The following is a 15,734-nucleotide window of genomic DNA, read 5'->3' as shown; positions in this document are numbered from 1 at the left end:
GAGTGTGGCCTGAGGTCAGTAGACTATATGAAGAGCAACCACCACTCTGCTCTTTCTGTTACCTTGAAGCAGCTCCAGATTTCTCACATTCCCTTATCATTCAAGAGAGGATGGAGAGATATGTCGTATCTCCCAGTCGTGAGAACATGTGTGTGTTCATGCTTGTGTATGTGTGCATGCATGTGGGGGCCAGAGAACAACCTCAGTGTGCTTCCTTGTGAGCCTTGGCCTTGGTTTTTGAGCCAGGGTCTCTCACTGGCTTTAGAACTGGCCTGGTAAACTAGCTCGAGGGACCCCCTCTCTCTCTTCCTCCCCAGAGCTGGAGTTCCAAGCGAGTGCCACAAGTCCTGGCTTGTTTTATGCGGGATCTGTCAGGTCCCAGGAAAACTTGGGACAAATGGCTAGCTGTGGTGCTCATGCGCATACCAAAGCCCACACTGGTCTCAGTACTCAGTGCTCCTCCAGGCTCTTCTCACCCTGCCCCACCCTAACCCTCTCCAGCCAGGCAACTTCCCTTCACCTGCTTATTCCTACACATCTGCTCTCTGCTCTCCCCTCCCTTGCTCCCTCCTCTCTTTTGCCCTCTTTGCTCTTTTGGTCCTCCACACTTGGCTCCTGGTCCCCTCTCATTCCCCACTTGTTCAGTCTGGACCCTCCCAGATGCCGCTGGCTGCGCTCTCCCTCACATCTACAACAAAAACCTCCTCTTCAGCCACACCTTGGAGTGGCCATAGCCTCCTTTCATTCAGGATGGAACTCAAGTTTCTGCCCTTGCACTGCAAGCACTTGACTGACAGCAGTGTCTCCCCAACCCTAGCCAGATTTTTAGTGTTGCCAGTTCATTCACTGTAAAAACGCCATTCAGGAAAAGCACGTTTGCAGGCTGGATGCCACAGGTGCACTGCCAGCTGCCACTCCCGTAAGGCACCGGGTTAATTAAGCCTCTAAGCATTAGCAGAGCTCAAATGCTGCCTTCCAGCACTCTGCCTGCAGAGAATGAATGTGGGCCACCCCACCGCCCTGACCTGGATGGGAAGTTAGCTCAGATTCTCACAACAGCTGCACTGAAAAGTCCTTCTTAGGCCTCTGTGACCTCTGCAAGAAGATTATACCTGTAAACCCAAGCAGCCCAAGGTGGGGGAAGGGAAGACAGGCAGGCCCTAGTCACCTCTCTCTTCCACGTGCTCTATCTTGGTGGTCCGTGTCCATTTAGCCTTCCCTAGGTGCAAATCAGGTACATCTTGGAAACAAGTTTAAAGCCAAGAGTCTGACCCAGAGCTGAGAGCTGAAGGCTATACCCTAAATGTCACCACAGAGTCCTCAGCTAGGCAGGTGAAATTGCCTAGCACAGTCCCAGAGAAAGGGTTCTTGACTCTTATTAGTGTCGGCATTCTGCTGGAGGGGGAATCCGGCCGTTTTGAAGTTCCATTGCAAAATCTCAGATACTCTCCTTGTTGAGAAGGACGAGCTGTATGAACTTGGTTTGAACCTGTCCCATTGAACCAAGACAGCTGAATATTTTCCAAACGTTTTGTGGTAGTAATGAAGAAATAGCACAAAAGGACATAAACAGGACGAGATGGCCTAGAAATAGGAATGCTTACAGAGCTTGGTTCTTTGGCTCTGAGAACCACAAGAGAGCTACAATATGCTAGATTGTGGGCCAGGGGTCCTGTAAGCAAAGGAAGAAACATTGTGAATTGAAGAGTAACATTGCTGCAAGAATGTTTCCTTCTGGGAAGGCGAGGGCCGGGAGAACTCAGGATACAAGGAAATCTCCCTGTGGAGAATGAAATATCACTACTGTGCTGGTAAGGTGGGAACATCTCAGCAGAAGGGACCGGAATAGGGAGAGAGCATCCGGGATTCCCCCCTCTGCCCCCACGCAAGCAGAAAGCGCAACCTCTCAGCCATCTCGGTCCCGGCAAGGTTTGAAAGCAGCGGTGTTTTACTGACGCCGGAAAAGATGGAGCGGTTGCCACGGCAACGTGGAGCACACATCGGAAATAAATAAATAAGCAGCCGAGTTGCCGCAGCCGCGCCCCCGAGGGACAGGCGCGCAGGGGAGGGGACCCCTCGGGTCCAGGTCTCCGCAGCCCGCGCGCTCTCGCCATTGGTGGAGACAGAGGGGGGGTCACCCCCGGGGGGCGAATGGTACAGTCCTCCGCCCGCGCCCTAACCCGGCCCGCCTCGAGTGAGAGGACCGAGCCCCGCGCAGCCGCCGCTGACGGTGGAACCTCAAGCCCAGTCCAGGACGGCGATGGAAGGAGTGAGCAGCCACCGCACCCTGTCCTACAGTCGCTGGAGCTATGACAGGTAGGGCGCGCAGGGGGTTGGGGGGGGGGAAATGAGCTCCTCCCGGTCCCTCCGAGTGGTCCCGCGTGGGCGCCGCTGACGCGCGTGCTCGAGGCTGATGCGGGCGTGAGCGCCCAGGGCTACGAGCATGAATTCCCGCACCCGCATCCGCAAGCATCCGGGACCCAGTGTACCCATAGCCTCGGATATCCAGAGTCGGAGCTCAGGCGCGGGCATCCTCACATCTGTGGGCCAGAGCGTTGGGAGGAGCGTGCGCGGGCACCGAGATCCTCGGGCTGTCCCCGCGCGGTGCGGGTGGGCGCTGGAACCCCGGAAAGGCCGCGCCTGCCTCGCACTGCCGACCCTCGGTGGGGGACCCGATTTGTCCCGGAGTGGACTGGCAGACTTGCACCTGGGAGTTGGTGCCTGCTCCACCTGGCTGGCGGGATCTCAGCCCTGGGCTGGGTGTCGGGGCGCGCAGGAGCGGCTCTGGGCTCCAGCGGTGTCAGGCTTCCTGTTCACCGGGCGGTGATGGCAAGCGGTTGCCAGCGTGGGCGGCTTTGATCTGCGTTTCCCACGCACTGGTCCTGGAGGAAAGAATCATGCTTCCTGGCAAAATGAGAAAAATAAGGACAGCAAAATGAGTTAGTGGTAAAGCAGAGTAGATTATTCAGAGACTATATCCGTTCTACCATTTTTCCTCTTTTTGCGTGTTAAATGGCCCCATCCCCCATTTAAAATGGAAAACATGCGGATAATAGTTTTGTTGATGTTTTCTTCGTTTTTTAAGTTCTCAACCCTGTGTGGTTTCCAGAATCCTGGAGTGAATTTTCCGATTTCTGGCTTTCAGCAGTGAAGGCTGAAGAAACTTCATTAACTGATCTTCCCGCCCCCTGGCTCTTCCTTCTGCCTGCTTCCCTTCCCTCTGAGAAACACTGATTGCATCTCTGATAGTACTTGTTTGTAAGATTCGGAGGAACAGGTGTCCCTCCTTCCCAAGGCTAATTCCCCGAGGACCCTCACTCTCCCACTCTCCTCACTCTCCCAGGCGATCCTATCTGTCTCCGCTTAGCCAGCAGACCTGCAGGGTTGACCACTCTCTCTCCTTGATGGTTGCATCCAATGCATCATCCCTTTCTTTGCATCCAAGGCCTCTTCTGGGGCGATACCCTTTGAATCAACTGATTCCCCCTCTTCAGCACAGCCCTAGCAATCTGCTCACGCCCCTGCCTCTCAATTCCAGTGAAACTGCCCTTCTGAACAGCAGTGCTCTGTCTGGAGAAAACTCAAAACGGCTTGTGTATTAAACTCAAAGGAAGAAAACCTACCAGCTTGTGTTGCAATCACAAATCACACATTTATATATTTAATGAGCAAACATACATGGAGTACAAACTATAGGCTGAGCCCTGGGGATATGGAGATACGTGCTTCAAATGAGCTCCACTGTCTACAGTCAGGTAATGACAAGCCAGTAGTATGTGCCAAATGACTAACGAAAATATAGGAGAAAAGTTTAAAATTAGACCAATTTTTAATAGTAACTAGGGCTTGTTTTTTTTTTATTTTGTTTTTTGTCCCTAAAGAAACAAACCAAAGACTCTGGACTTAGCCTGGATTCAAATCATGACTCCAGCTAGCTAATCTCAAAGAACTTGCCCTTTCCAGGGCCTCAGTTTCCTCATTTGTAAAATGGAGCTGTGTTGGCAATACTAAGTGAGTTGCTAGATGTCAAGGGCAGAGCAAACTGTGTGACACAGTAATCCCTGCCACTGCTCTTTCATTAATGTTGTGATTGTCTTTGGGAACCCTGATTTTTCAGAGCTGAGTAGAAAACCATTGTTCTCCTTTTTAGGCTGTGAAATGAAAATATTTCTGGGGTCCTGTCCCCAGGAGTCTTTTCTTGTCATCCTGACACCCTTGATATCTTGGAACTTTTGTAAAGAAAATAAAATCCCTGGCCTACATCCAAATGAACTAAATAAGGGCACCACGGTGCTGGACTTCGTCTGTGTAAAAGTTCCCAGGTGTGCAACTACTGGTTGGACTGTTCTCTGGAGCCACTGGTCCATAGCAACCTCTGCTTTGGTTTTTAAAACACAAATATTAAATGCAACAGAATCACACAATCTCAAAAAAGCTGTTAAAATATTACAAACGTGTACAAGGTACACAGATATTAAAAGTTAAACTCTGGGCTAAGGATGTAGCTCAGTTGTTAGAATGTTTGCCCAGCGTGTAGGAGGTCCTGGGTTCAATCCCTCGAAGTGCATAAACCAAGCATGGTAGCCCACACCTGTAATTCTGGCACTCGGGAGGTGGGAGGATCAAGAGTTCATGATCATGCAGAACAAGTTTCAGGCTAACCTGTGGTGCATATGACCCTCAGAAAACGGGAGATGGGAATTCTGTGATTCAACTGTCTTACCCTGACCTCCACCACAAGTAAGCTGTACTTATTGGACAGTTCTTATGGTGTGGCTCAGGCTCAGCTTTTCTGGGCCAGGCCTGTTTCTCAACTGGTACCTGGTCTGGGAAAGCCAGAAAAGCTGTGGTTCTTTCTCGACATGCTTGCTTGGGCTTGTTCATATTGTGACAAAAGGGTTCTCAGGTGGGGCGCCTACATCATCTGTCAGTCTCTTTTACATCTCCATGGTTAGCTTCACTTCCATTATCGGTAACGGCTCTTCAAACTTCATCATGCTCAAGACGTTCTCACACATTTGTTTGTGATAGTGCAAGAACCCTGGGCCCCACATGTGCCAGGCAAGTGCTGAGCCACTGAGCTATGAAGACCTCCAGGCCTTCCTTTACGTTTACTCTGAGTCAGGCTCTCACAGGGCTGCTCTTGATCTCACTATGTAGACCTCACATTTGTCAGTTCTCATGCCTCAGCCTCCTCAGCTGTGACTGCTGTCCCTTGTCACCAGACCACACTGTGAACCCCTTTCTAGGTAACCCTGGTCCCCATCCCCAGACTTATGGCCTCATCTCCTCTAGAAAAACTGATCACACCAGTCATGGTCTCCAGTCGCTCTCTGATTTCAAGTCATTTCTCAGTCACTCTCTGATTTCAAGTCAATTCTAATCAATTCCAGCTGCTCCATTTTGGGGATTTTTGTTATTGTTTCCTTTTTATTTTTATTTCTGCTATTATAAGCAATTCTATAATAACCATCCATGTTTGTGTAGAACTTTCCCTCATGTCTCATGTCTGATGATATGATTAGCACAAACACCTTGAGGAAGGGTTGCTAGTTATAGACTCTGGCTATTGCCAAGCTGTCTACAGAGAAATGAATTGTTTTCTGTTCTCCCAGGTCACATTGAGTGCTTTCTTCAACAGTAATCTATGAGCCAAAGTGACACAGAACTTTCTGGTTTCTTATAGTCAACATGATCTGGCTTAAAAACCCAGCTCTGACAATTACTGGTCATCTGTGGTTTAACCCCCACTGACAAAAAAAAAAAAGATAGTAGTATCAGTCTCTTAAAGAGTCCATTCATTAAATAATTTTTAGCACTAGTGGCACCCAGTGTTCTAGACACTGGAGATACCGAAGGAAACAAATCAGAGCTCTGGTCTCATGATTCTTGCTGACTAGTGGGAATGGGAGAGACAAGGACAAAGACGCCCAAAAAGGTTCATGCCCAGCAACTCGTGGAAGTTCAGAGAAGGATAGTAAGGAGGACAGAGGCTGGCTGCTGGGGCAGGTGGGGGAGGGAAATGTTCCACCATGCAATGTGGACAAGGTGGGGAAGCCAACCTGATGCAAAGAACAAGAGAATGAACCCTGTGGGAAATGGGGGAGAGTGTCCTCTAGGGGGAGCAGCACTGAAAGGCTGTAAAATCAGAATGCCGCTAGAGTGTTGCAGGGCAAGGCAATCCCAGCGTCCTTGTTCATCTCTGTAACAGTTTGTAACAGTTCTTTCCTGTTCCTCCTCCAGTTTATTTGTATCTTGAGCCAGCCTCAGAGAACTGTTTCAACTTGTTTGTATGTATTAGAACTTTAAACAAATGGCATCACTCAGTGTATGCCCTCACACCTACGCCTTTCACACCAGGCCATTTGACATTCTTCCTTGTTGCCCAAGTCAGTAAATCATATCTCTTTACTGCTGAGAAAGTTCCCATTATATGGATATACTGCAGTTATCTAGTCACCCACTGGCGGCCGTTTGGGTTGTCCTTCGTTTGGGGCTATTACAAAGAAACAGAACAGTCTATATACAAACACAAATTTGTTACTATCAGGTACAAGTCTGTGTATGAGTGTGTTCTTGGTGGTGGACAAACATTTAGCAGAGGAATGTCTGTATTATATGGTCATTGTATATTTAACTTTTCCAAAGTTGGAGAACCATTGAACATTTTCAAGAGCACTGGTTGGAACTCCCAGTTGCCCCACATCATTGAAACAAGCCTATATGAGCAAACTTTTTAACTTGAAGCATTCCAATAGATATGTAGTGGTATGTCCTTGTGATTTTATTTTGCATTTCCCTGGTGACTATTGATGTTAAGCAAGTTTTCATGTACTTATCTGCCATCTGTATGTCTTTGGGAGGAAGTATATGTTTAAGTGTTTTCCTTGTCTTCAAACCAGATACTGCCTTGTTAGAATTTATGAGTTCTTTTGATATTTTGGCTATGTGTATCCTGTCTGTCTGTCTGTCTGTCTGTCTGTCTGTCTGTCTGTCTCTCTCTCTCTCTCTCTCTCTCTCTCTCTCTCTCTCTCTCTCTGTGTGTGTGTGTGTGTGTTCACACAGGAGCCCATCTGACCTCAAGCTCTGTGTAGCTCAGGCTGGCCTCCACCTCCCGATCCCCACAAACATGTGCCGCCATGCCTCAGGATTGCTGTCCTTCCTTGGCTGTGTAGTTGGCTGTGCTGTCTCTCAGTCACCTTGCTTCCTTTCTATCCTCTTATGTATTTTCTAAAGCAGAAATTTTTGTGATGAGATCCATTTTGTCATTTTTTTTCTTTTTCGGGTTATCCCTAAATGTTAAGGACTCGTTGCCTAACTAATAGTGAAAAAAGCTAGACCCAATCCTCAGCCCTAAGCCGTGCCATCCTTTTCCTGTTTGGACCACAGTTCAGAGGCCGACAGGCCTCCAAAGAGCAAGAGACCAAAACCACAGTAAAAAGTTTCCCATGATTTAAATAAATTATAAGACAAATGTTTTCCCAGAAATGTTTCCTCCTTTGTGTTAAATTTAGGTCTATCCTACTTTTGTGTTCATAGTGCTGTATTTTTGTTGGTTTGGTTTTGTTTAAGACAGCTATCTTTGTATATAGCCTTAGCTGGTCTAGAACTCCCTATGTAGATCAGGTTGGATTTGAATTTTGGCAGCCCTCCTGCCTTCACCTCCTATGTGCTGGGATTATGGCTACATGCCACAATGCTTAGATATATAGGTTTAAAAAAAGATGGAGCTGGAGAGATTACTCATTACAGTGGTTAAAAGCACTTGCTACTCTTCCAGAAGACCCAAGTTTGGTTCACAGCACTCAGTTCAGGCAGATCACAACCACTTATAACTACAGCTAAGGTGGGTCAGACTGCTTCAATAGGCCTCCTCAGTTACCTGTACACATACTGTATACATACAGATGCTCACATATATATATATATATATACATATATATATATGTATATATGAAACACAGTTAAAATTTTAAAAGACATTCAATTATTCCAGTTCTACTTTTTAAATTTTATGTGCATGAGTGTTTTCTCTGCATGTATGTATGTATGACATACAGGTGCCTGGTACCACAAGACCCTCTCAGTCTGGAATTACAGATGGTTGTGAGCCATCGTATGGGTGTTGGGAATTGAACATGAGTCATCTGCAAAAGCAGGCAGTGCTCTTAAGAACTGCCTCCATCCCCCATACCACTCCCCTCCATCCCCCATACCACTTCTGGAAAAGACTTTTCCTGCTTCTACTTTGAGTCTGTATTAAAAAATCACGGTGAGCATGGTGGTATGCACCACAACTCAGAGGCCTGGAAAGGAGGTCATTTCAGCCCAGGCATTCAAGGACAGCCTAGACAGTATAGTTAGAGCTAGTCTCAAAGGGGAGACAGGGAACTGGGAGATGAGGGCAGCCAGTCACAAAGTCAGATGCCCTTATTTTAGGTTATGTCTAGTCTGGTCCGTTGATCCCATTGTCTTTTTGCTGTGATAGCACACTGTCTTGATTTCTGTAGCTTTATTAGTCTTTAAATCAGGTAGTTCAAGAAACTTCAGCCTGCTCAGTTCTTTATCAAAGCCGTTTTGACTGTAATAGATACTTTTCAATTTCATATTTAATTTGATGAGTTTTAAAATTTGACACAAACAACAGCAATAAGACTAGCTTTGATTTGAGCTGGGATTGTTGAATTTATAGGTCATGTTAGAGAAAGGTGGTCACCTAGTACTCATAAGCTTTGTAGCCCAGGAGCATGTATCTCTGTTTACTAGATCATCATCCTTTCTTAGGCATTTCTACAGTTTTCAACGCATAGACACTGACTCTTGTGAGATTTTCCTTAAGTGTTGTATACTTCCAGTCAATTTTATAAACAGTCTTTTTAAAAAACTCCAACGTCCCTGCTTCTGAGATGGCCCACAGGCTTGTGGTGTAAGCCTGTAGGCCTGGGTTGCATCCCTGGAACCCATGTAAAAGTGGAGGAGAGAGCAGACTGCAAAATTGTCCTTTAACCTTCACAAGCACACATGGCACATGTACACACACAGTAAATGTACATCAAAACCCCAGTTTCCGGTTGTTTGTTGCTTTGTCTAGTCCCGCAGCTGGAGGATTTTAGCAGTAGAGAGATGCACAGAATATAAGATGAGCAATTCCTGTGGTTTCTAAGTTAGGTTCAGAGCCAGCCATCAGCTTCATCCATCAGTCACTATGATCCCTATTCCTAAAACATTCCTCTGTGCACTGAGGAATAAGTCTCCTTCTCCATGGTTCTTGGTACCTCTGATCTACTTTGTATATCTATGAATTTACCTAAACTACACATTTCCTAAAATTGAATAACATGATATTTAGTTTGTGAGTTCATCCATATTGTGGCAAATACAAGAACTACATTCCTATTTTTGACAGAACAATATACCACATTTTGGCTATCCATTTGTCTGGAGATTGAATTGTTCTGGTCTTTTGATTGCTATAGGTCACAGCATTGTATTGTTCTGCAAATTCCCAAGTCTCTGTTATTTAGACTTGCTATTTGTTCATTCTTAACTTTTTCTTTCTTCCTTCCTCCTTCCCTCCCTCCCTTCCTTTCTGGAACTAGAACTGTCTCCTACTGAAGCTGTATCATTTTTTTGTCTCCACCAGAAATATATGTGTTCCCGCTTCTTCACATTTTCACAAACACCTGTTCACTGTGCATTGCTAGAAGCATCTCAGTCCGCACAAAGTGGTACCCTATTATGGCTCCGGTTTGTGTTCCCAAAAGACAAATGAGGTTGGGGGTCAGTATCATTTCATGTGTTCCTTGGTCATTCATGTATCCAGGAGAAGAGTCTATCTTTTTTGCCCATTTTTTTCCAAGACAGGGTTTCTCTGTGTAACAGCCCTGCCTGTCCTGGAACTCACTCTGTAGACCAGGCTGGTCTTGAACTCACAGAGGTCTGCCTGCCTCTGCCTCCCAAGTGCTGGGATTAAAGGCGTGTGCAACCAATGCCCATCATGTTCAGTTTTGATAAAGTTCAATTTATCTGCTTTTGTTGTTGTTGTTCCTCATACCTTTGGTGTCCGTATACCATTGGTGAATAAGTTAATTTCTGAACTCTTTGGTTTGGTTCTACCTGTATGCCTACCTTTATGCCGATACCTCACCACTGTGCTTATTGTAGCTTTGTGGGAAATTTTGAATAAGGGATCAGAGAACAGGATCATGGCAGGCAACACGTTGATGGATAACTAGGGCTCCTGGCTTTGATCTAGGCATTTTATCTGGTTCATATCCCAACTGCCTCTTATGATGTAAATACAACCTGTGAAGGGAAATCCTTATGGCTTTGCTGACTTAAAAATCACATGTACTTGCCGGGCGGTGGTGGCGCACGCCTTTAATCCCAGCACTCGGGAGGCAGAGGCAGGCGGATCTCTGTGAGTTCGAGGCCAGGCTGGACCGACAGCCTCTGAAACAATACAGAGAAACCCTGTCTCGAAAAACCAAAAAAAAAAAAAAATCACATGTACTTGTAAAAAAAAACAAGGTGATTACAGAGATGACTCAGTGATGAGGAATATTTGCTGCTCTTTCAGGGGCCATGAGTTCATGTCCCCTGCATCCATGTTAGGTGACTCACACCCACCTGTTACTCCAGAAGATCCAACTTCCTTTTCTGACCATCATTGGCACTTAGACTTGTGTGCAATACACACACACTTAAGAATAAAATAAACTTTTATAAAACAAAGAAACAAAGGTAAAGAAACTTAGAAGTGTATCAAGTGGGTAGATCATCCTCTTCAGCCTCAGTTCCCCCATCTATAAATTGGGAGTGGTGACTTTTCTGATATGGATGGACACTGTGGGACTCTAGTGAGGTAGTTTGGCCACCTCGTCAGGTGGGCTGTGGACTGACAGACAGATCTTGTCTGTTCTCTGTATGAGTAGACCAGATGAAGCTCGTGACTTAACTGACCTGAAGAGGACAAGAGAGCCAGCCTGGCCTCTTCCACTGGGTGTTGTGTGGCTTTCTTGGTCCCTTGGTTTCCATGCAGAGTGCCATTGCTAGTTCTGTTCTCTTTGCAGTGAGGTCTCTGTGGAGTTGAGGAAGCAACTAAATTTCTTCTATTTTCTTGTGGAGATTTATTTGTTAGTTTTTGGTTTTTGGTTGGTTGGTTGGTGTTTTGTTTTGGGCAGACTCATGTTGAACTGACTATGGTAGCCTAGAATGACCTTGAAGTTCTGGTTTTTCACCACCCACCTCTCAAGTGCTGGGATCATATGGATCCATACTGGGTTTATGTAGTACTGGGGATCGAATCTAGGGCTTTGTGCATACTAGACAATTTCTCTACTTGCCGAGCTACAAGCCCAGAGGAAGTAGTTAAGTTCTTGTCGTAGGAGCTGCCTTCTGTACTAAGGCTTACTTTATCATTCCAGAAGAACTGAACACTAACAAGATATGTACTTCTGTTTTCAAAACTTGGGTTCTTGGGGCTAGCGAGATGGCTCTGCAGTTAAGATCACTTGCTGCCTTTCAGAAGACCCCAGTTCAGTTCCCAGAACCCATGTGGTGGTTCACAGTCTTCTGTAGCTTGAATTCCAGAAAATCTACCATCCTTTTATGGCCTCCACTGTAACCTGCACTCCTGTATACATAACTCCCCGCCACCCCCCCACACACATTTGAAAATAGTATTTAAGTTTTTAATTGAGCACTTGAGCCTGACTCTCTACTAGCAAACCCATATATATTTGACCAGGGATGGGTGTGGGGAGGGAAGGGAAGCCAGGGTTTAGAGATGTTTCAACAATGGTTCTGGCTTCTGCTTTCTAATGTTTCAGAAAATGTTCCTTTGCTGTATTCACAGCTCTTGCACAGAAGAGGTGACCTTGGGGCAACTATTAAATGCTATGAGCTTCTGCTACCTCACCTGTACAATGGAAATCACAGGAATGCTGCCTGTCTTCAAGGGTGGTTGGGTGGATTAGATGAATTGCCCATGTATACAGCTTGAAAACTAAAATGCTGAGTGCCTAGGCCAATGCCTGGCACTGACTGCAGTTTGATTGTTTGCTGTTGTGATTGGTACCCGGCACATGGAAAGACCACATTAACTTATCTGTCCAGTCCAATATGAAAGGCAGGGAGCTCCCAGATACAGAGATAGGTATGGTAACTAAAATAGACCCTATCGGAAGGATAGGCAGGAAGGGAAGCACCTAGGAACATACAGAAGAGGAGGACTGTAAATGGAGTTTTAATTGGTCTAAATAATAAAAAAACAGAGTCAGATATAAAAGAAAATGCGGAGAGATCAGAGAGAAGGAGCAAGCCACAGCCACCTTTACTTCATTGGCTTTCCAGCATAAAAGAGAGCGCGTTCCTATTTCCTCCAACCTATATTCTTTCTCTGCCCAGCCATCTCACTTCCTGTTTCCGCCCAGCCATCTCACTTCCTGTGTGTCTGTTAGCTAGTGGCAAGCAAGCCCCATCCTCTGATCTTCAGACATTTATTTGTACAAGCAGGTATCACCACAGAGGACATGAGAGGACTGAGGACAGTAGAAGGAGGTAGTCCAGGGCTTGAAGCTTCATGGCCAGTGAAGAGCAGGACATCACCAGTTGGGACCAGTTGGGTAAGGAGGGCACGGCTGTAGGTCCTTGTGGGGCAGAGAGGAACAAAACCACATAGGGACTCAGGGTCACAGGTGTGAATAACAAGGAAGGATGGGGGAATTCACGAGTATGTCAGATGGTGAGATAGAGCCCCACCCCAGAACTTGGACCTATTTACAGCTTTGAGAGATCACCACAGAGGGACCCACAGGGTGAGCCCAGCTGACCAATTTCACGCATCATTGCTGATGGGTCAGAATCTCAGAAGCAGGAAGGGGCTGGGCCCCCACCCCCATCCTGCGGGGCAGTCAGGCCAGCCTTGTGTCACATGAACTCACTGTACTTGGGTTTATAAAGTAGGAATGTGCATTGAAAGATAGAGGATGAGTCAGGAGTCCATGGCTTATTTATGCCCCCACCACCACTTCCGGCTATGGGCAAGTCATTAGCTCCATGAACCCATTTCCCCTGAAGTTGAAGGAGGTGGGCTGCCTAGGTAGGCGCCATGCCGCTTATTAAAGATGACATAGGGGCCAAGAGGGCACTTGCAGGGGTTTGTGGATTTGTGTGGCAAAGGCCAGCAGAGAGGTAACAGAAGAAAGACACCTCTGAGGGTGGAAGTGAGCCAGATCTTGAGAAGGGCACAAGCTATAATGGACCCTGACCCCAATCTTGTAACCTTTTTGTGTGGGGGTCATGTATATACCACACACTTCTGCACATAGACATTTTGTCTCAGGCGGCCCTTGGTAGGAGGGGTCCCGTCTTTTCTTTGTCAGTGATATCTTTCCTATACTATCCCTTTCTTTCTTTCTTTCTTTCTTTCTTTCTTTCTTTCTTTCTTTCTTCCTTTCTCTTTTTAAATTTTCACATTTTATTATTTTTCCAAAAGTCAAAGTTCAGTGATTTTTGATTCTCTTGGGAGTTAGGGAAGCGACACAGGTCTTACATGGAAGTGTCCAGAGGAGTGAACAAAAAATTAAAAAGGCTCTAACAGCACACTAACATAGGACAAGGACACTAAGAGGTTTACTGTCTGTATGTGACTTTCTGTATAGTGACATCAGGATCCTGGGACAGTGTTAACAGGGTGGCAGTGTGAGGATGTTAGAACCCTCTTGCACTATTGTAGGGGTTGAGACCAACTCTCATCAGCCAGCAGTTCCGCACCAAGTGTGCTCAGATCCCCTGGGAGCATCCCCACTTCATCCTGCTCTCTTGGTTAGTGTGTCTACTGTGACTGGAAAGGCCAGGTGAGGGGGTGATGTCAGGGAAGGCAGGATTGAGACCCCACCTATGTCCATGCTGCCCCAGGAGTTACTGGGCAGGGCAGGCCTCCAGAAACAGGTGACAGGGGACTCTGCTGTGTTTCAAAGCTTCTCTTCTAATTGATATTTAGCAGGACAGGGCCAGGTCTGATGAGGCAAATGGGATTCATTGCACAGGGAGCTGTTGGGATCTATCTTAAAAGGCAGTGGTCTGGGGAGAGAGCTGTTTTCTCTCTGCCTTTGGTGGGAAGGACTCTCTTGAAGCCAGGATTCTGTTGTCTGAAATGGTGATAAACAAAGAAAATTCAAGATTTGTGTGTGTGTGTGTGTGTGTGTGTGTGTCTGTCTGTCTGTCTGTCTGTCTGTCCATCTTGGGTTTGGGGTGGTAGTGTAGGCTTTGATGACCAGCCTGTCAGGGTTTTTGTCACAGAGGCATTTGTCAGAAGACGAATTACTAAAAAATTATGCCGGCAGATTGAATCCAATATAAGAGTGATGGGCACAGAGCTCAGGTCAAATGATGAAGTCATAGCACATGGGGCATCTTTGTAGCTTTACAAGTCGGGGTAATGGTGGTCCAGGTGTGACTCTTTACAAGTCGGGGTAATGGTGGTCCAGGTGTGACTCTTTACAAGTCGGGGTAATGGTGGTCCAGGTGTGACTCTTTACAAGTCGGGGTAATGGTGGTCCAGGTGTGACTCTTTACAAGTCGGGGTAATGGTGGTCCAGGTGTGACTCTTTACAAGATTCCATTCTGCAGCTAACTGGGTCCCACCTGGCTCTGCCTCCACGCTCCTATGATACTGCAGATCAGTGCAACTCCATGCCAGGAAGACAGTGGGGTTATGTCCCTTTCTTCACAGGCTGGCATCCTGAGTAGTATCCTCATAGCCATCACCAGTTGTCACAGAACAAGTGTTAGGGTTGGGCTCCTCTGGAACAAAGGGTTTGTGAGTGTGTGCATCTGTGCACACACTGAGTGAACACCAATAAGCATGTCTGAGGTGTGTGCACATGATACAGGTGGATAAGTTTGTGCATCCTTGGAGACAGGTGTGTGTGCACATGGTACAGGTGGATAAGTTCATACATCCCTGGAGACAGGTGAGTATGCACATGCCACCAGGGTGGCTAAGTGTCCATGTGTTGTGTATCTGAGTGGAAATACATGAGTAGGAAAATAGAATGTGGAGGGAAATTGAGCAGCCCTTTCTATTGCCTCTGCATTGGGTGGGAGCCTATTACTGGGTGTGATGAGGGCCTGCTTTTCCTGGAAGTTTCTGCCAATCAATCATGTTTAAAAACAGTGGCCTAGTAAGCAAGGTCCTGCACTGCCAGAGGGATCCGCCAGAGGCTTCTGATCCAATAGGAGAGCTGGAAGCAATCCCCATGTGACCTTGGGCAGTGATCTGCAGGGCAGAGGACCCTTCCCTGCCTGGCATTTCATCACCAAAAGCTGAAACCTAGGACCCCACATCTTCTCAGAGGGGCTCTGGGGCAATCCAGGGCCCGCATCAATGTTGGATGAACCCGTGCTGTGTCTGCATAGCCTTGATACCATCTTCTTCAGTCTCACTTTTAGTGTAACTTAAGAACAAGTGTACCAGCCCCATCCAGGGACTTGTGATCTTATTGCCCAGTGTCACCTACAAGGGAACAGGGGCTGGGGAGGGGACGCTGGACAGGCCTCCGATAGCTATGTGTGTTCCCGGTTGGGGTGGGAGTCCAGTGGGGCCCAGGCTCACCAGGCTAGTAGCGCCAGCCTGGCCTCTTCTTGGCCCTGGCTCTTGGTGCTGGGTTACACTTCCTCCTCCCTCCCCGGGCCACCTCACCTTCCCCGGGTGTCATCTGTCTGCTGAT

At 47.0% G+C, this 15,734-nt stretch overlaps 1 protein-coding gene across 2 annotated transcripts in view; it reads left to right on the top strand.

Annotated features, from left to right (window-relative positions):
- The first annotated feature begins 2,056 nt into the window (after window positions 1-2,056).
- Tub (TUB bipartite transcription factor) overlaps window positions 2,057-15,734 on the top strand; it is an 81,142-nt gene continuing 67,464 nt past the window's right edge. Inside the window, exon 1 of one of the 2 annotated variants that reach the window (XM_005075702.4) lies at window positions 2,057-2,316. In XM_005075702.4, coding sequence (XP_005075759.1) covers window positions 2,261-2,316 — 56 coding nt within the window. In that variant the 5' untranslated portion in view covers window positions 2,057-2,260. The remainder of the gene's footprint in view (window positions 2,317-15,734) is intronic. The other variant, XM_013117536.3, reaches the window with a different exon arrangement.

Source organism: Mesocricetus auratus, unplaced genomic scaffold (genome assembly GCF_017639785.1).
Source record: "Mesocricetus auratus isolate SY011 unplaced genomic scaffold, BCM_Maur_2.0 Super-Scaffold_4256, whole genome shotgun sequence".
Lineage (NCBI taxonomy): Eukaryota > Metazoa > Chordata > Mammalia > Rodentia > Cricetidae > Mesocricetus > Mesocricetus auratus.
This window is presented reverse-complemented; position numbering and strand designations above follow the sequence as displayed.